General features: G+C 46.8%; 7 protein-coding genes across 8 annotated transcripts, besides 2 other annotated features; 5 read left to right on the top strand and 2 right to left on the bottom strand.

Annotated features, from left to right (window-relative positions):
• Window positions 1–84: 84 nt before the first annotated feature.
• Window positions 85–2335, top strand: TSTA_057180 (thiamine pyrophosphate enzyme, putative). Its single transcript, XM_002487289.1, has 3 exons — window positions 85–418; window positions 467–589; window positions 663–2335. Exons 1-3 carry the CDS (start codon window positions 329–331, stop codon window positions 2286–2288), a joined length of 1839 nt encoding a protein of 612 aa, XP_002487334.1. The 5' UTR covers window positions 85–328; the 3' UTR covers window positions 2289–2335.
• Window positions 2336–2969: 634 nt separating this feature from the next.
• Window positions 2970–4818, top strand: TSTA_057170 (aromatic aminotransferase Aro8, putative; the record flags this gene model as incomplete). 2 transcript variants are annotated; one of them, XM_002487287.1, is made up of 4 exons in its annotated part: window positions 2970–3405; window positions 3459–3535; window positions 3581–4393; window positions 4454–4818. In XM_002487287.1, 4 exons carry the CDS (start codon window positions 2970–2972, stop codon window positions 4721–4723), a joined length of 1596 nt encoding a protein of 531 aa, XP_002487332.1. In that variant the 3' UTR covers window positions 4724–4818. The 2 variants fall into 2 exon arrangements, with proteins under 2 accessions (XP_002487332.1, XP_002487333.1); XM_002487288.1 differs by having other exon boundaries at window positions 3581–4818.
• Window positions 4819–7428: 2610 nt separating this feature from the next.
• TSTA_057160 (protease S8 tripeptidyl peptidase I, putative) lies at window positions 7429–9728 on the top strand (the record flags this gene model as incomplete). Its single annotated transcript, XM_002487286.1, has 6 exons — window positions 7429–7750; window positions 7806–8592; window positions 8656–8849; window positions 8900–9022; window positions 9072–9248; window positions 9308–9728. Exons 1-6 carry the CDS (start codon window positions 7533–7535, stop codon window positions 9726–9728), a joined length of 1920 nt encoding a protein of 639 aa, XP_002487331.1. The 5' UTR covers window positions 7429–7532.
• A 2380-nt stretch (window positions 9729–12108) lies between these two features.
• On the top strand, window positions 12109–14672 carry TSTA_057150 (protein kinase, putative; the record flags this gene model as incomplete). The annotated part of the gene is made up of 2 exons (XM_002487285.1): window positions 12109–12555; window positions 12609–14672. The coding sequence occupies 2 exons, from the start codon at window positions 12109–12111 to the stop codon at window positions 14670–14672; spliced, it is 2511 nt and encodes an 836-aa protein (XP_002487330.1).
• A 1253-nt stretch (window positions 14673–15925) lies between these two features.
• Window positions 15926–16041: a sequence feature (GA-rich).
• Window positions 16042–16078: 37 nt separating this feature from the next.
• TSTA_057140 (uncharacterized protein) lies at window positions 16079–18146 on the top strand (the record flags this gene model as incomplete). The annotated part of the gene is made up of 4 exons (XM_002487284.1): window positions 16079–16387; window positions 16455–16789; window positions 16855–17758; window positions 17814–18146. The coding sequence occupies 4 exons, from the start codon at window positions 16079–16081 to the stop codon at window positions 18144–18146; spliced, it is 1881 nt and encodes a 626-aa protein (XP_002487329.1).
• Window positions 18147–18281: 135 nt separating this feature from the next.
• Window positions 18282–19965, bottom strand: TSTA_057130 (mitochondrial pyruvate dehydrogenase kinase, putative). The gene is made up of 2 exons (XM_002487283.1): window positions 19670–19965; window positions 18282–19614 (listed from the first exon to the last, which is right to left on the bottom strand). Exons 1-2 carry the CDS (start codon window positions 19870–19872, stop codon window positions 18429–18431), a joined length of 1389 nt encoding a protein of 462 aa, XP_002487328.1. The 5' UTR covers window positions 19873–19965; the 3' UTR covers window positions 18282–18428.
• A 382-nt stretch (window positions 19966–20347) lies between these two features.
• On the bottom strand, window positions 20348–21685 carry TSTA_057120 (uncharacterized protein). Its single transcript, XM_002487282.1, has 4 exons — window positions 21111–21685; window positions 21009–21049; window positions 20868–20936; window positions 20348–20811 (listed from the first exon to the last, which is right to left on the bottom strand). The coding sequence occupies exons 1-4, from the start codon at window positions 21123–21125 to the stop codon at window positions 20724–20726; spliced, it is 213 nt and encodes a 70-aa protein (XP_002487327.1). The 5' UTR covers window positions 21126–21685; the 3' UTR covers window positions 20348–20723.
• Window positions 21208–21250: a sequence feature (T-rich).
• Window positions 21686–21757: the final 72 nt, after the last annotated feature.

Genomic DNA, 21757 nt, shown 5'->3' with positions numbered 1-21757 from the left:
TATTCTTGAGATAAGAAAGCGTGGGGGGATCGGACATCTTTGCGATGGAGGCGTAGTCTGTATATAGGTAGATGAATGACCTCTCCACATCCCCATCTTCCCCTCAGTCTTCATTCCCTGCCAACCTCCGCACATCCACTTGACCTATTGTGATACGCTTGTCTCAGCCCTTTGACAAGGTAATGCAGCAAATCGGAGTACACTTCGAATTCTCTTTGCCGGCTTATCAATTGAGTCTGGACAGTTATCCGAGCTGTTCGCCTCTAAAAAGGGTGGTAGATACCTTCCTTCCAGCTTCCAATTTCTGACCACGTCTTGCATACAAAATATGAGTGCAACCCATCGAGTTAATGAACTGATGCTAACGAAAAATAGGGGATATACAGCTTCGTTTGCCTTCTTCGAGGCGCTTTGGGAGGTATATCATCCCCGCTTCTGCTTGGTAGGCTTCATGCTGACTGTCTAGGCCGGCGTTCAATACGTCTTTGTCAACCTTGGATCTGACCATCCATCGATCATTGAAGCACTAGTCAAAGGACAGAGAGAGCGCAGAGATCAATGGCCCAAAGCAATCACCTGCCCAAATGAAGTATGTCAGCAGGAATTCCGATTGACTCGTTGCATGCAAAGTATCCGAGGTATATAATACTAATGGAGCTTAGATGGTTGCTCTTTCTATGGCCGACGGATACGCACGTCTAACAGGAAAACCACAGTGTGTCATTGTCCACGTCGATGTTGGCACACAAGGCCTCGCTGCAGCCGTCCACAATGCTTCATGCGGTCGAGCACCCGTTCTCATCTTTGCGGGCCTATCACCATTTACGCTTGAAGGAGAGATGCGAGGCTCGAGAACAGAATACATTCACTGGATCCAGGATGTGCCTGACCAGAAACAGATCTTATCGCAATATTGTCGTTATACCGGTGAATTCAAGACGGGTAAGAACGTTAAACAGGTGGTAAATCGGGCATTACAATGGGCTACCAGCGATCCCCAGGGACCGGTTTATTTGGTTGGTGCGAGGGAGGTTATGGAAGAGGAAATTGAGCCGTATTCATTGAAGCAAGAACAGTGGGTTCCAGTCACAGGATCGGCATTGCCGTCAAGTGCAGTCGAATTGATTGCAAATGAACTGGTCAATGCAAAGGAGCCATTGGCAATCGTGGGGTATAACGGTCGCGCAACCAGTTCCGTTAAGGAATTGGTTACACTGGCCAACACGGTCAAAGGCCTCCGGGTGCTCGACTGTGCTGGCTCGGATATGAGTTTCCCAGCAGACCATCCCGGTTGGCTGGGTTTACGATATGGAAATCATGAAGCGATCAAGACGGCCGATTTTATTTTAGTGGTTGATAGTGATACTCCTTGGATCCCGACACTGTGCAAACCAAGGGACACGGCAAAAGTGATCCATCTTGATGTCGATCCGTTGAAACAACAGATTCCGATGTTCTATCTGCCGTCAATCGCGACGTTCAAGGTCGACTCTACGACTGCGTTTAAACAGATTAATGATTATATCGCTTCAAATGCAACACTAACTCAAACACTGAACAGCCAAGAAGTTAACGATCGTCAGAAACGTGTTGAGGAATCATATCGACGACGACTACACGAAATTGCAGACTCGGCGGTGGCCCCTGCTGGGGGATCAGAGGCCTATTTGAATGCGAGCTATCTAATGGCCGAGCTGAAAAAGGCAGCACCTGAGGGTACTATCTGGGCTATTGAAGCGGTGACTCTAACAGCACATGTAGCAGATCAACTTCAATGCACTCTACCAAAATCCTGGATCAATTGCGGAGGCGGTGGATTGGGCTGGTCCGGCGGTGGTGCTCTCGGCATCAAACTTGCCAGTGACGACCAGCACGGAGGCAAGAACAAGGGCAAATTCGTATGTCAGATAGTAGGAGACGGCACATACCTCTTCTCCATTCCGGGGTCTGTCTACTGGATCGCTCGTCGCTACAACATCCCCATCTTGACGATTGTCCTCAACAACAAGGGCTGGAACGCGCCTCGTCGAAGTCTGCTACTTGTACACCCAGAGGGTGAAGGGTCCAAAGTGAGCAATGAAGAATTGAATATCTCGTTTTCTCCCACGCCGGATTATGCGGGGATTGCCAAAGCGGCTGCTGGAGGGGAGTTATGGGCTGGTCGAGCCAGTACGGTGGGTGAACTGGCGGAACGGTTGCCGCAGGCTATTCAGAGTGTTTTGTCGGGGACGTCGGCTGTTTTGGAGGCGCAGTTTGATGGCACGGCGGGGAAGTATGTTAGTTCTTGAATCTGTACAAGTTGTTGTAGCTATCAAATACGAGAAAGTTACGGAGTACCTCTCTCTCTATCAGATGGATGACTCACTTATCGATAACAATACCCCTCCCGCAGCAAACCGAGAATAGCCTCTGCTAAGCGAGTATCCTGATCGCCATATTTGTCGAATATTCGCAGTAGACGCCAATTACTAATAATTGATAGAATTGCTGATTGACCAAAGACTAGCAGAAGAGATGCCACAAAGGATGAGTTATTGAGAAATTAGAAGTATGCTGTTGTCCGACTTCGGAGCGGTCGTATCTGTAGACCAACAGTATACGAAGTGAAGCGAGCTACTAAAGATCGACCAAACACAAGGACTGTAGTTATCACAATTGATTAATTTCAAGAAACAACATCGGAATATATAGAAATAGATAGTGCCTGATAGAGCATACTCTGGGATAGGTGGTAAACACATACCAAAAATACCATATCATTATATGGGCAATACAGCGGCAATACGCGCGCTTATCAAGCGATAACGGCCGTCTTTTTTGTACGAGAAGCTCCACGCCCTTTGAGCAGCTCCGCTTCGACACGTTGATCTCGGCAATTCCATGCCGTGCAATCTCTCTCTCTGGTATATATCTCTACAATTGATCCAGGTTCAGCGCAACTGATCTGACTTGCCAACAGAGAAACCAAAATGAGCCCCTCCGCAGTCGACATCAAGGTCCAAGGCGACACCGCCGTCACAATCCCCAACCCAGTCGATAACAACGCCCTCGCAGCATGGCGCAAAACCGGCGCTGTGCCTACGGGCACTGCCGCATTCTCAACCAGCGACATGTTCAAGAGTCCCGCCTGTTTCACGCGACCAAAGGCCAAGCGATGGGATCATCATCTTTCCTTGGAGGCGAAATCGCGCAAACCCTCGTCCTTGAAAGGCGCGGCCAAGTTTCTGTCTAGACCCGGTATGATTTCGCTGGGTGGTGGGTTGCCGTCGAGTGAGACTTTTCCCTTTGAGGAAATGAGTATCAAGGTTCCCAGGGCACCGAAGTTTTCGGAGGCGGAGACTCATGTTTCTGGTACGACTATAACGGCGGGGAAGCATGATATCAAGGAAGGGAAGAGCTTGTTCGGTATGCCAATTTTGATATCCCAAGAAAAGGAAACGGTTGGCTGATATATGCAGACTTGGAGGTTGCGCTCAATTATGGTCAGTCAGTGGGATTTGCGCAGATGGTTCGTTTTGTTACGGAACATACAGAGGTATTTTCCCTTTCTGTATTCGAATACATTTAATTGACAAGCTAGATTATCCATGAACCCCCTTATTCAGACTGGTACTGTTGTTTGACCGTCGGAAATACAATGGCATGGGACGCGACACTGAGAATCTTCTGCGAACGAGGCGACTACATCCTCACCGAAGAATATGCATTTGCTAGCGCCTTAGAAACTGCCGCTCCTTTGGGAATCCGCATTGCGGCAGTCAAAATGGACGAACAAGGTCTACTTCCTGAAGACATGGATGAACTCCTCTCAAACTGGGATGAGAAGGCCCGTGGTGCCGCAAAGCCTCATCTTTTGTACACCGTTCCTTCTGGCCAGAACCCAACAGGAGCCACTCAGAGCGCTCAACGACGACAAGAAGTCTACAAAGTCTGCCAGAGGCATGATATCTTTATTGTCGAGGATGAGCCATACTATTTCCTCCAAATGGAGCCTTACAAGGCTGGTGTGCCTCCTCCGTCTTCTCGTGAGGAATTCTTGAAAGTCTTGTTACCGTCTTTCCTGAAAATCGATGTCGACGGTCGTGTCCTCCGTCTTGAGTCCTTTTCCAAGGTTCTCTCCCCCGGGACCCGTACCGGTTGGATCGTCGGATCAGAGCAAATCGTTGAACGTTTCGCTCGTCACTTTGAGTCCTCAAACCAAAACCCCAGTGGATTCTCACAACTTGCTCTCTTCAAGCTCCTTGACGAAGAATGGGGTCACGCAGGTTATTTGGATTGGTTGATGCATATGCGTCTTTATTATACCCATCGTCGGGATGCTTTACTCGAAGCTTGCGAGAAATACCTTCCTCGAGAAGTCACCAGTTGGGTTCCACCGTCCGCCGGCATGTTTGTAGGTGTTCCCCATTCTTTTATTTAGCGTACTTGAACTTTCAGTCTAACTATTATCAAGCAATGGATCGAAGTCCCCTGGAAAAAGCACCCCGGCTACGCTCAGGGAAAATCGCATGCAGAAATCGAAGAAGCTATCTTCTTGGCTTCAGTTGACCGTGGCGCTCTGTTGTCGCGCGGAAGCTGGTTCCGATCAGACAAGCATATGGCAGAAGACAAGATGTTTTTCCGTGCTACTTTTGCAGCCGCTCCAACAGATAAGATGCAGGAAGCCATTAAGAGGTTTGGTGATGCGTTGAGGGCGGAATTTGGGTTGAAGGATGCGGAGTAAGCTAATGGATTGTATATAATTTGCTATATTTGTGAGGGCCTGATATACCATTCTATAGCATCATCCGTTAAACAATATAGGTGGTACTACATACCAGATAAAGGAGGATTGATATGACTACTACTAGGTAACCCCATCATGTTTCGTGCTGATAGTTGCGCCATCTTCAGTGAATGCAAGAGTCTTACTCAACTTGGTCGTCCACTGACGGACAACATGGCCTTTGAGATTAAGAGCAATCATGATGCGGTCGATAAGTACAATGAAAAAGGCTCCCATCCCTCACATCTGGCCAACACCCACAGCCGCCTGCCAGTTAGTAGTAATGAAGACCGATATCAAACCGAATGTGACAGGGTAAGCATTCAACGAGACGGAGCTCTCGACGGCATTGTGCAGGAAGCATTCGATAATGTAATTAATTATAGCAGACAGGCAGGGCGAGAAGAGCGCCGAACCAGATCAGGAACGATCACAGAGCAAGAACCATGAAATGAAGATGATGTTGTAGACCAGCTCCCCACAGACCGAGACCGATTGGCAGCAGGAGAGAGGGTGGGATGGTGTTAGCCAGACGATATTCCGTATGCCAGGTACCACCGCGGCGACGAGCAACCCACAAGGAGTTTTATCGTTGAAAAAGAAGCCATGAATGCCATTTGCAGTGATGAAAAGCCCATAACCACCGGCGATAACGGGAGGTTGTAAATGTACGTTCCCATCAGAAGGGTAATGAGCGCAAAGGTGATCTGGAAGGGGATGATTGCCTGTCGCACTTGCTACGGATTAGAGCATCGTTTTGTGCAAGAAGAGAAGGGCCATGACTCACAAATTCCTTGCCTTTTCCGGCGCGTTGGGTTCATGTGCATGGGAAGTAAGTGGCTATCCTGTTGGCCAGCCAGTTCTTGGGTAGAGGAGGGCGTGGAACGGCGGCATCGCGGTTGTAGGTGGTTTCTTCAACAAAGGCAAAGATTAGAACCACCGTAGCTCCAACCGGACCGAGAGTCCATTAGAAAACGAGGTTCCAAGAGTTGTTATTGGCAATGAAGCCTCCTAGTGTCCCTCCGCCGACGACGGCAGAGATGATTATAATTTCAAAAATAGCAAAGGCCTTTCCACGCTGGTGCAAAAAGAACATGTCGATAACGTATCCACTACATAGAATGGCCGGAATACCGCCGAAAAGGTCAGTGAAGAGTCTGGAGATTGTGAACGGAATATGACCGTTGACACTAGTCATCTCACCACTCCAGATCTGGCCTACGGAATGGGCAAGCTAGATTCATACCGTAACCCTAACCTTCCAAGCCTAAAAATGGGGGCGACTATGGGGCAGCGTCTAGGGCTTGTGGCCCCGGGAACCCCACTGAGCCCACGGGCCCTGATCCCAGGGCCAGACTGAGCATAAAATACATCGTATATACAGGCATGAACTGCGTATATGCGTCTCGATCAAGTTTTACGGAGAGATCTCCTCGCTATTGTCTCTTCAATCCCAAATGCAAGAAATCCGTGAATGAGCTTGAAGGGTCTAAAAAGAACTCGGTGACCATTTACTCGTTGTCTCTTCGAGGACAATGTCACTCGATGGTCCGATTTGCGTAATGCCTAATTAACCGCGAAGGGTTCCTTTGATTGAAAATTCCCAAGGTTTGGCATTCGAACCCTTAAGTATATCCTCAACACGGAATCTATCATGTAGCTTAACTACACAGCAGTCGACTGATCCGATAAGTCCCTATTTATAACTTATACGGTTCATTCGGACGACCCGTGGAGTACGTTAACATAATCATTGGCCCTTATGTAAGCAGGCACGTTTTCCTTCCGAAGTCCCGTTGCGTTGTTTGTTTCTGAGACATCTCATGCACATCGTTATCTCGCGAATTGACTCAAGATGATCGACAGCGCGTGGGTACGTGCTGGATAGGAAGATCGGAGAGACATTGGCTGCCGCAGATGCCAAGGCGAGCCAGCGCATCGAATGATTCGAATGCGATTCAGGACTCTGCAAGATCTGGAACACCGTAACCTTCCCTATTGAGTATTCACTGGATATGCAGAAATTGATAAGATCTAGCCAAGCTTGACATGACGCGCTTTCCGGCTTTATTTTTAAATTCCACTCCGTGAGTCCGTACATACATACCAAGAATCGGGAACTGTCAACACGAGCTTGTTGCTTGAGGCTGAGGAGACCCGCATCAACTCCGCAACGGTGATCCTTATTCCCCCATAGGTCGTTTCAACTGTTTCTTTCAGGTCCTTTCAGGGGCACACAGGGGCACTCAATGATTTAGCTCTTTATTATGGTCGAACAAACTTGTTTCATCATGCGGCTATTTGCTGCCGCCCTAATTTCAAGTTTCCCCAATCATAGTCGCTGCTCTTCGGGACAAGAAGATAATGCATCTGTCCCTGAGTATACTAACGCACAAGAAAATTCAGATGTCTCGGACAGGACACATCTTGATTGTGGGTGGTCAGATTTTAGAGTGTTGGCCTTATAGTCCTGTTTCTATTTCTGTCCCCAATCATCTCAATCGAAGCCTCTAGGAGTTGGACTTGGGATGGCTTACCCCCCATTATTCTCCACTGCAACTGCGGCTATGTCACAATGTTTCTTCTACTGGAGGATAAGATGCACGTCTTCCCCTGGTACCACTTAATATCTACTAAGTCTGCTCTTGGCATGAGATGGGACTACAACAATGGAGACTTATAAGAGTCATTCGTCCCTCTCTGCGTCTCACTACTTTTCTCTACGCAACGCGGTCAACTGAGGTACATTTGAGGTACCTACAGCAATATGACTCGTATTATATCTCTGACTACCATTGTGGCAGCTCTTGCTGCTACTGCCGCGGCTCGTCCTGCTCCTAGCACTCATACCGTTCACGAAAAGCGTTACGGACACCATGCTCGCTGGACGAACCCATTGCGCATCAGGTCCGAATCTGACATTCACGTCAGAGTCGGATTGAAGCAAAACAACCTTCACCGCGGCCATGAATTCCTGATGGATGTGTTAGTGCCTCGTAACCTATGCTGCAACATTAACAGACTGACAAGCTCTATTCAGTTCGCACCCTGACTCCGCGAATTATGGCAAGTTCTGGACTGAAGAAGAAGTGACTCAGATGTTCGCTCCATCTGATGAATCTGTCAACATCGTTAAGAATTGGCTCACTGAATCCGGCATTCATGATGTCCGCATCACCCACACTGACAACAAGGGTTGGCTGGCCTTTGTCGCGACTGGTGAGGAACTCGAGAATCTGTTGCACGCAGACTTCTACGAGTATAAGGATTCAGAGACCGGCCATACCGCTGTCAGCACCGATAGATACCATGTACCTAAACACGTCAAGGAACACATCGACTACATCACTCCTGGTATCCGCTTCCCATTCCTTCAGAAGCGCAATGCTCTCAGAGACCCTCTACGTATTCCTACTCCACCTCATATCAAAGCCGCATTGTCAACAAGCGACAGCAACTGCGCTAAAGCTATTACTCCGGATTGCATCGCTCAATTGTACCAAATTCCACCAGTAACTGTGTCCCCCTCCCCCGACAACTCCCTCGGTATCTTCGAAGAGGGCGACCAGTACAACCAGACTGATCTCGATTCTTACTGGGCTGCATACCCTTCCTACGGAATCCCCAATGGAACACACCCCATACTCAATTCCATCGACGGCGGAGAAGGCCCTGGCAAAAATGTGCAGGGCGAATCAAACTTGGATTTCTCACTTGCTTTTCCCATTGTCTATCCTCAGAACATTACATTGTTCCAGACCGACGATCAGTACTGGGCCTTTTCCAGCCAGGGCTTGTTCAATACTTTCCTGGATGCTATTGACGGGGTGCGTTTACGTCTCTGCTGAGTCTTGATCATTGACCCAAGCTAACCTGGCGACTATTGACAGTCTTACTGCACATCCTGCTATGCTGGCGAATGTGGCAATGCCGATATCGACCCTGTCTACCCCGACACTCACTCTGGCGGATACAAGGGTCAGCTCATGTGTGGCACTTACAAGCCCACCAATGTCATTTCCATCTCCTACGGTGCCGCCGAAGACTACATTCCTCAGTCGTACTATGAACGTCAATGCAATGAGTTCGTCTGACCATTTATCTTCAGTAGAAGCCCATACTGACCACAAACAGATTCATGAAGCTCGGGCTCCGTGGAGTTTCGGTTCTTTTCGCCTCTGGAGACTCTGGTGTTGCTTCCCGATCTGGTTGTCTCGGAAATAGCTCCACCATCTTCAACCCGGACTGGCCTGCTAGGTACTCCTTCTATTCCCTTCAATCTTTCAGTACTAACAGCTGTTCCTAGTTGCCCGTACGTTACTGCTGTTGGAGCCACTAAGATCCCTGTTAACGGATCTGTTAGCGGCGGCGAAGTTGTCGCAAATGATCCCGCTGGCCATCCTTTCTTTTCGGCTTTTGCCAGTGGTGGTGGTTTTAGCAATCTCTTCCCCATTCCTGACTATCAGGCGGATGCTGTTGCCAGGTTAGTATTCTTGTGCCCAGAGAACACAATGGTCACCTGCTAACGGCATTATGTAACAGCTACTTCGCCAACCACAACCCTCCTTATCCTTCCTACAGCGGTAGCATCCTCGGTGAAAACGGTGGTCTCTACAACCGCTCTGGTCGTGGCTACCCCGACGTCTCTGCCGTCGGGGACACCATCCCCATCTGGATCGGGGGCGAGTCTGTCATTGAAGGTGGTACCTCTGCCTCTGCCCCTATCGTCGCATCGATCATCACCCGTATCATCGACGAGCGTATCGCAGCCGGGAAACCTGGTCCAGTGGGATTTTTGAACCCGGTATTCTACAAGAACCCTGATGCATTCAACGATATTACTCAAGGTTCAAACGCGGGATGTAATACTGCTGGATTCTCAGCGGCCCCTGGTTGGGATCCTGCGTCGGGTCTTGGGACGCCTAATTATCCTAAGTTGAGAGATGTTTTGTTGGCTCTGTAGATGACCTAATGCGGTGAATGAGCATAGATTGAGCTATTTGGCTCCGTTCTCTAATTATCTTAATTAATTACCATGCTCTCTGACTCGCTGTCTCATTAATATTTTATCTGAAATCTACTATTGGTAAGAAATTATATCAAGAAATAAAATTTTACTTGTAAATATAGAGTGAAGACATCCACAATGTAGTTACATAAGCATGCCAAGCCCAATCCCAAAGGGGAAAGGCGGAAGATCAAAAAAAGGTTAATTGGACCTTTCTCCCTCTAACAAATTCATTGAGCCTCATTATTCCATCTACTATATCACTCTCTTTTCTTTTCTATCTCTGTTATCTATCGTGTCTTGCTGATTCCATTTGAGATACCCTTTTACTGCATTTCTTCTCCATTTTGTGGGCTGGTTGTGGGTGAATCCGGCTAATTCATACATACCTTTGTTCGGTCAAGGTTCCCCGGAGTTTAGATCTTGGTAGGTTTATTCGATCTTCCATGGATTTACTATACATTGAAGTGTATATATCGATATAACTTTATCTATCTGTCTTGTTATTCGTATCCCTGTATATGGGAATGACTGGCTTGGTAGTGCACTGCTCAGGCGCTGTTCTATTTGCCCCTTGCCCCTTACTACATGTCACATGACAATTTCATCTTCCATGAAATCGATATGGTCTCTGAATGCTAACCTCTTGTATAGATCTTTGTTTGATATTTCGATAAACTTCCAGCTATTTAGTCTGCTTCTCTGTTACACTATCTAGGGCGGCAGTTCAACAGATTGCCATCCTATTGTCTGGTCCGGTCTATTACTGGGCGTATTAACACATCTCAAACATCTCGTTTGAAGCTGGGGCGCACTCAAAATCTAGCCCTAAGAGCTAGGCGCACACAACTGCGTTTTGTGCGTTTCTCCTCGCTTAGCGAGTTGTTTTCTATGAAGGTCTTGTAGGTACTTGCCCAACCATTCCCCTCTCTACTTCCACAAACTATAAACATAAGCTATCAATTATTATACTTAGATCTAAGCTTTCTTCTAAGTGGAACTATATTGGAATTGCTAATAATGAACATTCTCTCCAGATTATCCCACTTATATACTAGATATGCCCTAAATCTGGTCTATGGCTCCAACGTCATGGTCATTCTGCCCACCGAGTAGCACTATATCACAACAGTGTCTTCCTTGACTATCTGCTCAAGAGATTAGCCCTAATAATTTTGAGAGGGCTTTTTCTGTAAGTAATTTCTCTTCATCTCCCCACCACCTATTTCTTCTATCCTCTCTCCACAACTTTTCCTTCAAATATACCCCTTTGTACGACTCAATTGCCCCTCAAATTCATCTCATCTACTCTTCAAACATCTCATATCATCATGTCTTGTCTTTCTAAACCTTCGAGGCACGTTTTCCTAACTCCAAAGCCAGGAAATCGGAAGCTGAGTTGGATTCGGCGAGTTCTTCGTGGCCTAAAGTTCGTCTACTGATCTCACTGGGTTTTGTTACATATTATATACTGACATATTTCCTACCTCTTAACAGTAAAAAGCAGAGGAGAAATAAACAGAGACATCCTCAGATAGCCCTCGTGCGCCGGGATTCTGAAGAACTCCATACAATCGTTAGGCATTCACCCTTGTTCGACCCATTTGTCGAACATCCCGATCAAGGATCTGCGGGTGCTTCTGTATCACTCTCTCGAAAATCTATTTACCAGAATCCTTCTAAAAGGCCTTCGCTTGAGCACTTGATACCTGATTTAGATCCAAGCCATCTGCACATTGAGCCCTCCCCAGATCCGTTTCTGCCTTTGCATGTTAGATCTCAGAAACCTGCATCGAATCGTCAAATCAAGAAGTATGTTGTCGTTATAGATCACTATTTTTAGCAATGCACTAACTCTTATCTAGATCTCTCTATTTTCACGACGCTGTTAGGAGGCATCCTCCTACCCGGCTATTCCCTCCTGTTATTACTGATTGGAGTGCATCAGTTCACAAAAACAAAGGGATCTCGGCGACAGCATCTACCAGGTCTGTCAGTAGCAAGGGGGATAGTGTGATCCTTGGCATAAAGCGCGAAAAAGTAAGTGGAATCTCTGGTTTATTTCACTTGAACACTAAGAGCTGTTCAGATGTTCATATTCTATTTCTTGTTTCAGTCTCACCCTTTGCCATATTCTAATTTATCCTGGTTGCAGTTCATCTTTAATCCGATTCCTCCTATCAAAGCAACACCAACATATACTCTACCAAAAGGCCTACCAATAAAACATCCTCCTTCAAAACTTCGCTTCGAGTTAACTCCTCCCAAGGCTGTCTATTATCACTCCTCACCAACGTACCACAAGCCTCAACGCAAAGCGTCACGACACGTCAAAATGGCGGTCCCACGAACATCTCAGTTTCTAGACCCAACATCTGCCATGGCGACACTTACCAAACAAAAGGCAGAGTCCATCAAACTCGCAAGAGAGCAAGCTGCTGCAGTTCATGAGATGTGTCGACGTGCAAAAACCGAAGTGCCGCCATACGAATTCGAGGAACTCATTGGTAAAGGTGCTTATGGACGCGTCTACAAAGGTCGTCAACTACCTTCACGAGATTTGGTAGCTATCAAGGTCATGGATATTGATACATTGGACTACAAGATGAATCGTGATATGAAGGATGAATCGATCAAAGATTTTATCCACGAGATCAAGGCCATGAACCAGGCTAAGGAAGCTGGGGCACAGAATATCAACAAGCTCATTGAAGCTATTTCCATTCATTCTCAGTTGTGGGTGGTTTGCGAGTACTGCCCAGGAGGTAGTGTAAAGACATTAGTATGTATTACCTCATCTGTTTTGTGGGAGTCCTTGATCACTAACAAAATTAGATGCGTGCAACGGGAGACAAGCTTGAAGAAAAGTTCATCATTCCCATTGCTCGTGAACTTGCCAGCGGTCTTCGCGCAATCCACGACGCAGGAATTATCCACCGTGATGTGAAGGCTGCGAATATTCTCATCCACGAAGAGGGTCGTTTGCAAATTTGCGATTTTGGCGTTGCTGGTATTCTGCAATCCAAGGTCGACAAACGATCTACCTGGATTGGTACTCCTCACTGGATGCCTCCCGAGATGTTCTCGACGCGTGGTGGCGAAGCGCATCAATACGGCAGCGAACTGGATGTCTGGGCATACGGTTGTACCCTATACGAATTTGCAACTGGTAACCCGCCCAATGCTGGGCTCCGAGAACGCATGCAGATTGGACGTTCTCTAGGACGCAGCACTCCCAAACTTGAAGGCGATCAATATAGCCAGGAACTTAAGAACATCGTCGCTTTCAGCTTGAACTCAGATCCCGCCACACGCCCGACCATGGCTATCATTCTCAATCACCCTTACATTGCAGGTTCTGAGGCTGACTATCCAACCAAGTCCTTAAGCGAGCTGGTACGAAACTACTATCAGTGGTCTCAGCGCGGCGGCCAACGCATGTCTCTTTTCCATCCCGGTGGCGCTGCTGCTGCTGAATTCCCAGATAGTTCCTCGATTGAAGAAGACTGGAACTTCAGTACCACCGATGGATTTGAACGTCGCTACTCTGTGCTCGACTTGGACCAGCTTTCTGCCTCTCTTGCCGAGCTCGCTGGAGATGAGCCTTCTTTCCCGCAGAATCCTGAGCCTTCTATGGATGATATGGCTATTAGCGAAATGACCCCGATTGAAAAGGCGAACTTTGACGAGCGCGTGAAACGAGGTGCTGCGGCCATGGAAGGTCTTTTTGATGATCAGAAACCTACGTACAAATACGAAACGAAGAACGACTTCATCCCGATCGAAGAAAAGCAAACACCGTCGGACTTGCCACTTCGTACTACTACCGATCGCTCGTCCGTCACCTCGACGTTCATTGACATTAACTTGGGCTCTTTTGATTCTGCTCACTATGCTGCTGGCACTGCCTCCCAGTTCCAGCTCGCGGACGCTGATACAATACGTGCTAATCGATCAAGCTTACGCTCTGGACGCAACTCGGACGGTGATCAAACACGCAACCGCTACAGTGAAGTTGAAAATGCAAATGATAATTTTCAAACCAGCGCACCCCGTCCGCCTACTATGGACTGGAAGTTTCCCACTATGGTTGTCCCTGAGGATAGTGAGCCAGAAATGTCACCTGCACACGTTCCAGATCCTGAGCCATTTATTTCCCCAGCCGAGGAAAAGCGGGCTACTCGTGACTGGAAGTTTCCTGTTATGACCGGCGCCACGAACGACGAGATGCCTATCCCAGAAAAGGACAATATTTACACGTACGACGAGACCCCAGCTCATACTATTCGTCCTTCGAATGTGCAGACTCATCAGTCTCACCTTTCCCATCAATCTCAACAATCGACCCTTGACCTTAGCATTGGCCACATCAACAATAATCTGAGCGTTGATGGTATCGATGTGGCAGCTATTGCTCGTCCGTCGACAGCTGCATCAACACTCAGCGACTACGACCCATTCCGATTTGACCGAAGCCCTGATGGTTCTCAACGCACTCATCACCGTATGGCTTCCAAAGCACCCTCTTTACTCAGCATTTCCAGCCTCGACGAAGGTCCTGGTCCGGATCATGAGGATGATGTAATTGCTGAAGATGGACCGGGGCCCGATCACGAAGATATCCCTGAGCTTACCCCCAGCGCTACTACGGCTACGTCGATGACTGCTCAAATGGAACTCTCACAGAATGGTCAACGAGCTGGTTCTTTGTCTTCATCTCGCGATATGAGCCGCCCAACAAGTCAGACTCTGCAATTCCCAGACGTTCGATTCCCGAGTGCTGAGTCTTTAATGGAGGGAGCATCGGAAGAGGTTGTCACAGGAGAGTTGGATCGTTTGATTGATGACTTCATGCAAGCATGTTATACGACGATTGATATAGTAGAGAATATAGAATAAATTGGTAGATGGGTTCGACTTGGTCTCCCATATTGGTTTGGACTTTTGAACGGAAAATGTCCACAAAGAACTGGAAAAGTCGTCTTTCTTTCATTGGAATCGTTGGCTTTTGCTTTGTCAACTTTCATGCGGAAATGTCTCAGTATTTTTTCTCAAAATCGTTTTGATTCTTGCATCTGTATACATACTAGCATTCATTGATCCAATAAGTTGGTGACTTTGGCATCATTACTTTCTTTCTATGAAAATGACTGAGTATCTTCCTCCAGCATCGTCTGGTGCTATTTCCATCAAGAAATCAAGTATCGAAGAAGCAACAGTATTTTTTTGTTCATCATGAGCTCCAGCTCCTTGCCAGACTTCGCTGGATATTCTCACCTGAGTCATTGCTCAGTATTTGCCACACCAAAAGTGCTCATTTTGGCTCCAGGGCTGTTTGTGCGTTTGTATGTGTGTGACTTTTCTATCCAAATAAAACACTTTACGGGTTCGTGAAATAACTCATATGGGTTTAATTCTCAGTCACTGTAGCAGTGCATTGGAATGATTGGATAGGGCACAGGAGGGCACGTGACTATTTTTGTCTATCTCATCTACAATTCTACATGTGGATGGGAAGACAAATAGATCTGCTTAATAGGTCTTTAAGTCTTTATTTAGTCTTTCAGCTCTATTACAGCTGAATTATGGGTAAGCTGCTTTAGTTAGCCAGATATTGTTAACATAGGAAATCTTCACATATCCAGCCTCCTGTTTCATTTGTCCACAGATACAAAAGATCTTTATGTTAGTTTCTTACATTTTTATGTACTAGCAGCAAAATCCCAAGTATAAGTAGCTTGAGAATCCTTCTAGAGATATAACCTGTTCTAATATCTCATCTTCTTCCTTTCTCCTTTTTCTTAGGATTTCGCGGATATCAAAGAGATTATGAACCCTTAAATCACACACATATTTGTATTAGCTATGAAAAGAAACGCTTCCATCTATAACCCTAGGGATCTTTAGACAGAGATCTGTCTTTAATACTTCCTTGAAATCTGCATTCTATAAGTGCCATTTTACACCTAGATATCTGTATGAATCCTATAAGTTATATCACTGTTAGACATATATAGTTCTCATGCACACTCGTAGCCACACTCCGACAAAAATGATATCGTTCCCCAATGGATTCTGTATAGCCAATAGTACGCTCTCTCCTTTGAGCTGATGTGTTTGGTTTTGATTTCCTGCTGGAATTCCCAGTCGATTTCTTCTTCTTTTCATCTCTTCCACCCTCTTCTTCATTCTCTCTCTTCAGCCTACTTTTTTCCTCCTCTCTCTTCAACCTACTTTTTTGCTCCTCTTTATCCTTGTCTCTCCCCTTTGCTTCATCCATCATGTCTTCTGTTACTTCATTCATCATGCCGAACGTTACTTATTCAGTCATGCCGAACGTTCACATCTTTCCCCCTCGCCCTTCACTCACTGGTGGGAACTACTGCCGTGTTGTCTTCTATATCATGCCTCCAGAGGATGATGGAAGCATCTATTATGTCTCTATCAACCCGGCTACAAAGAACCGAAAAGCCCACCTGGATTGGATCTGCATGAACCATCAGTCCCGGGATGGTCAGACATGCCTGAGATGGATCAGATTCTGGGACATGTCTATCAACCCTTCTCCCCTGCTGTCTCTCCCCCCAGAGGTCCTGTGCATGATCTTGAATGAGGTAAAATTCCCCTCAGCATGTTCATCAAGTTCGGGATATTGACTTCTTTCCCTTGTGGATTCGACAGGTCAAAGAAAGGGCGGATCTTGAACGACTGCTACAAGCTTGTCCAAGACTATACAACCTTATCATCCCTTTCATATGGCGAACGGTTAACATCAGCCTTCGCGTCAACAAGAATTGTGAATCTGAGCCGACAGATGTGACAGCTTACTCCCGGGCCCGTTCGGGAAGATTCGACCGTCTTGAATTTGTCAAACGGGTTGTTGTAAAAGGCACATCAATCCCCCAAGCATTCTGTATTCACCGTAATCGGGATTTCGGCTCTTTCTTCGAAGATGAGGGTGAAGAAATAGGTGAATTCTTGAGCTCTCTGAACGAAAACAGCTTGAAAGGATTCATGTAAGTTCCTCCCTTTCTACCAATCGTACTTCTAGACTTGGAAGAACTGACACATTTAATTTCAGTTGGGCCACCGGCACCTGTATGTCACCCTATGTCATGGGCCGCTGGGCACGTCTATCAGACAGACATCCCGATCTCGAAGAACTGAGCCTTATGTTGAACCCTGGATGCATAGCTTCTCAGATGTACCTACATGTGGAAGGATTCAAACGCCTCAAGTATCTTTCACTGCGAGGACTCAATAACACTGCCATATGCGACAGCTATTGGGAAATCCAGGATGGTCTGCAAGCCTCATCCTCCACACTGGTTGAGCTTGAGCTCGCTATTGTGCCAGAAACAGACACTATTCCATACGAAGGTAAATGGGATGGTGCGGAAGTCTTCCCATTCAATGAGGTTCCTTGGGTTCGTTTGCTTTTCCCAAAACTTCGAGTCCTTCATCTGGAAATGATCTCATTGCTGTCTTGTGCAAGCAAGCTCGCACAGGCTGTTGACCTGCCATCTCTGACTTCATTGACGCTCCGCCAGTGCGAGGGTTGGGACGCTTTTTGTCACCACATGATACATGTACAAGGGCCCCTGAGACTCAAACACCTTGAACTAGTGTGGTACTCCGGGCACGTCAACTATCACAAGGGGATCATTGAAGTTCTGAACCGCTCTCCCCATATTGAGACTGTCTCTATCTGCAACGGTCTGATGAGTTCTCATTTTGAAACACTCGTGGCCTGGCATGCGATTTGTCATGGTCGTACCAGCCTGAGAGGCTTCGTTCATCATAGAATGGAGTTTGGAGCTAAAATGGATTGTCCTTCTCCCTTGCAAGATCCGAATCAAGGGCGTTCTAATGACATGCACCTTTTGCATGCAATTTCAGGGGTCATTGTCTCGTCTAGAGAAAATCCATTCACTCTATCCGACCTGCAATTTCTTGGGTTATGCTGTTTCCCGACAGAAAACTTGGTAAGTGATCAATATTCTTGTTTCTCTAGTTTCACGGATGCTAACAAACATACAGCGAGGCATCCTCTATCCTCTATCCTACCGGAACCGCCTACGTGTCCTGCATTTCCGCAAATCAGCCTCTAACATGAATGCAGTCGCGGCATTTACCAAAGCACTCGATCACTTTGCTCACTGGGCGTTTGGTCGCGAGGGCATCCCATCTCTTCAGTTGATCTTGTTCGGGGACTATTCCACTTTCAAGGTTAGAAAGGGGGCAAACTGTCGTTACGACCGAATCGATAAATCTCCGTTTTACACTTTAAAAGTTGATCCGGATGTCTCTGATCTTTCTCCTCGGTTCTTGTCGTTGGTGAAGGCTTGTCCCACTCAGTACATTATGAAGTGAAATGGACCATAGTGGCTGATGCTTGGGACGAGAGCAAAATTTTGGGGATTGGTTGGATCAGAATCACTAAAGGTGTCATTTCCAAAGCCCAGCACTCATTGCCTGTGGTAGTTTAGTTAGTTGGTTCGAAATGCAAGGCACATTTCTCTCTTCAAGTTGTATATCTAGTTTCAATTTAGTACATCCAGCATGGATTGGGATATTCATACTGCTGACAGGTGGTTGCGAAGACGAATCATCATCTTTTTTTCATCTTCTATATAGTATATCTATACAGACAACTTACTCCCCTATCCGACCGACCCCGGATAAAGTCAAATATACATCGGTTCCCCATCCCCATAGACTCTGTATGGCAATACTTCCTCCAAAGTACTCGGCATAGGCCCTACTCAATGGCAAGCCATACCCCAATCCAGCAATTGTACTAGTATTTCCACCACTCCCTGAGATCGTATTCAGCGCGTCAATGTTGCCGTTATATCCGCCAGCCGAATTATCCTCGGAAAATGTCGTGAAGCTGTATGACCAGACCTGAGACAGAATTTCAGGTGGGATACCACCACCGCGGTCCCGGATGCGGATTGTGATACTTTGTGACGAAGTATTGGTAAGACGGATGTTTTCATTGGCGACGAGAATCTCTTCTTCGGCGGAAATGTCCACGTCACCGTCTCGGGCATGATGTGGGATATTATTGATGTGGTTGAGATGGTTGCCTGGGATATCTGGGGCAGCTGCTATGGTGACTTCAATAGGTTCACGTTCCTGTCCCGACTCGACAACTGCTCGAAATGCATTTTTTAATAACTCCGTAATTATGTACTCGACATGTACGGGAATATAGGCAAATGTTGCGTCAGGTTCCCCATTAATTTCAAGAGTTGGTCGAACACCATATTTCAACTCGCAAATCTCGCTCACAAAGTGCTCACACGATCGAACAATCTGCGAGGGTTTTAGAGCGGTGTCAATGACACCAATATAATTCGGAGGTCCATGTTCTCGTTGTGAAAGTGGCGGGTTTGGATTGTCATCGCTGATCGGCTGAGATGCAAAATGAAGAGCAAGATGTTGCTCGGCAATTAGTCGTGTCCCAATTCGGGCTCGTAAGTGTGAATCTAGGAAGCGAGTCACTTCTTCGGCGCTAATATACTTTCGGCATTCGAGAAATCCTCTGGCCAGTATGGGTATTGTGTTCGTGTGTGTTTGGACTAGATCAGCCATCACTTCCGCGAATTGTTTCTCTTCTTCGAGGGTGGTGATTCGATGTTGCTGGTATGGTAAGAGTGTTGATAGCGAATGAAGATAATTATTGTAGATCTGCGAAACGTGGGGGTTGGATACTACAATGAATGGTAGATTTCTTAAACATTGTATTCGATAAGCCAGACGCGCTGGAAGAAGCGAGAGAGTGAAATTGGCGGAATCGAGAAGAGCCTGTTTCGATAATGGAGGTTGGCCATGCCTGGAGAAGTAATCAGCAATTTGACCACACACAATATTAGATAATTCAATCCCACTTGAGAAGATCTGTCAAAGTCAATGGACGACGTCGTAAAGCCGCCAGTCTAGCAATCTCATCCTCTGCTACATTAGCCCATGCCGGAGGTTTTTGCCAGCTATTCGAAGTCGAGGTGGCGTGATGCTGTCGCCGGATGGAACGCGCAAGCCCGCGTCTTGATCGCGGAAGCGTCCCTATAAGACGAGGGATTCTATTTTCCATAGTTGTTTCTTCAAGTTATCATTCTCACGGTGTAAATTAACAAAGACGCAACAAAGACCGGCCGAGGCAAGAGATGATCAGATGAGGATCGGTGTCTGGAGTCAAGATAAAGAACCTCCGCGGATAGCCTTAGGCAAACCCCGTCGGTTGCCGCACAGCGATGCGTCATTGTCACATGACCGACCCTTACCCTGGCCAATCAGAAATGCGGAATATATTCCCAGTCAAAAAAATTCCAAGTAGTCATTGTTATGACTGTTCAGAAGGTACATAACTGCTATCAGGCGTATCGATTGGCTCGATGGCTGGTTTCGCATTGTTGCAATACATCTTTAGGGCAATGCGCGACCACAGGCTTATCGCGGCTAGCATTTATGATTACTTGACTATTGGATCTATGCGAACATGTATACTTAGCTACTGTTACGCGGGGCTTCATAATGATGGTCTGTGTAGTTCAGACTCAGGAGCACTACTATGTCGGATAGTCGTTACGGACTAGTTATTCACTAGTATTGGCTGCAGAAAGAAACAACAGATGTCTCATTATGCGTACAATATCTGCTATAGTCAAACACACACATTTTCGTTATCATCATAAAATAAGCAGGCTCGTGTTCGTTGGCCAACGGGAAGGAAGAGAAATAACAGACGGTCAGTTGATCCATTTTTCCGGAACCGTGGCGTTTCATATCTTCAGTGCCGCAATGCAAGTAGGCGGAAATCGAGAGAAATGCCGACTGTAGTCTTCCCCCGACAGCTTGACCTGTAGATGCGTATGCTCGGGTTGATCGCCAGTTCGGTTTCTCTTAGGTAGTCCTCTGGCGCGCGTCGGCATGGCCGCTATCGTTTTACTGAGTGGAGACCTTCCCGTCTTGCTCGACGTGGAGATGTTCGTTGCTCTCGAGGACGTTCACATGGTCGTCGGGGTATTCGACGCTGTGCGAGTCCGGTTAGTCTCTGGATTTGTGTTGACTATAGACATGGTTACTCACGTAAATCCCTTGATCAAGGTGTATTCGTGCTTGATAGTACCTCCTTCAGCGCGTGCTTTCTCCTTGGCTCTGTTCAAATGTCAGTGTCCGAACTTGATCGTGTAGATAAGGCAATTATCGAAAATATAGCCGGGGTAGTACTTTTCAAGCTCGGCAGGAGAAGCAGACTCTTTGAGGGTAACCTAACAAGGTACCTAGTCAGCCTGGTTCTTAGTATATGTCCGGGAAGAATAAATAACTTACATTGTAGAGAGTCATCGTGAGTTTATGTGTATGTGTGTTGCAATGAGAGCTTAAGAGATTGAAGATGATGCAGCAAGTCAAGAGAATGGTGGTTGATGAAAAGAAAGAAGAAGGAAAGAAAAAGAGAAGAGAGAAGAAGATGGCAGATATCAGGCTATTCGGTGTCACGGCACGGTTTCTTATTTATAATGGGAAGGAAGGGGGAGGGGGGGAACCAAGGCAACCGCAAATCACCTTGGAAGTACGTCGTTCGACATCAACCACACAAAGAACACCCGGCTAAACTGAGATAAGAAGGTGTTTTTATACCGTTTACTCTACTTTGTCTCTGTTTACACTGACTGTCTGACAGACTGACTGCCATGAGAAGTGGGATGTCGCTATCTTATCGGAGGCTAGTCAGGTCTGATGTCACAGCTGCTATGAGTCAGCACAGTAACATCTACCAACTTACCCGGCTGATGGTTTGTTATATTGCATTTCGTCTTAGTCCTGTCGATATATAAGAAAGGAATAAATGACTTGCATGATGGACCTTGATAAATGACGCACGTCTTGGCGTCTGTCGCGGGGTTGTCACGTGGCATAGATGCCCCAGGACCCAGGCCCCACTTCGGCCCTTCAACTTTTCCGACTGTCCCGCATCT

Source organism: Talaromyces stipitatus, genomic scaffold (assembly GCF_000003125.1).
Source record: "Talaromyces stipitatus ATCC 10500 scf_1105507295487 genomic scaffold, whole genome shotgun sequence".
In the NCBI taxonomy this organism is placed as follows: Eukaryota; Fungi; Ascomycota; class Eurotiomycetes; order Eurotiales; family Trichocomaceae; genus Talaromyces; species Talaromyces stipitatus.
The sequence above is the reverse complement of the archived record's forward strand: the minus strand, read 5'-3'. Positions and strand labels throughout refer to the sequence as shown.

What these genes read in the sequence shown, in the direction of transcription:
- TSTA_057120 (XM_002487282.1), bottom strand. An exon ending in TCTCCTGCCGAGCTTGAAAA is followed by an intron (nt 20,937 to 21,008) that starts GTACTACCCCGG and finishes ACATTTGAACAG; the next exon opens with AGCCAAGGAGAAAGCACGCG. An exon ending in ACCTTGATCAAGGGATTTAC is followed by an intron (nt 20,812 to 20,867) that starts GTGAGTAACCAT and finishes GGACTCGCACAG; the next exon opens with CGTCGAATACCCCGACGACC.
- TSTA_057130 (XM_002487283.1), bottom strand. Translation starts at nt 19,872, where the DNA reads ATGGAAAATAGAATCCCTCGTCTTATAGGGACGCTTCCGCGATCAAGA. An exon ending in ACTTTGACAGATCTTCTCAA is followed by an intron (nt 19,615 to 19,669) that starts GTGGGATTGAAT and finishes TTACTTCTCCAG; the next exon opens with GCATGGCCAACCTCCATTAT.
- TSTA_057180 (XM_002487289.1), top strand. Translation starts at nt 329, where the DNA reads ATGAGTGCAACCCATCGAGTTAATGAACTGATGCTAACGAAAAATAGG. An exon ending in TCTTCGAGGCGCTTTGGGAG is followed by an intron (nt 419 to 466) that starts GTATATCATCCC and finishes CTGACTGTCTAG; the next exon opens with GCCGGCGTTCAATACGTCTT. An exon ending in CAATCACCTGCCCAAATGAA is followed by an intron (nt 590 to 662) that starts GTATGTCAGCAG and finishes AATGGAGCTTAG; the next exon opens with ATGGTTGCTCTTTCTATGGC.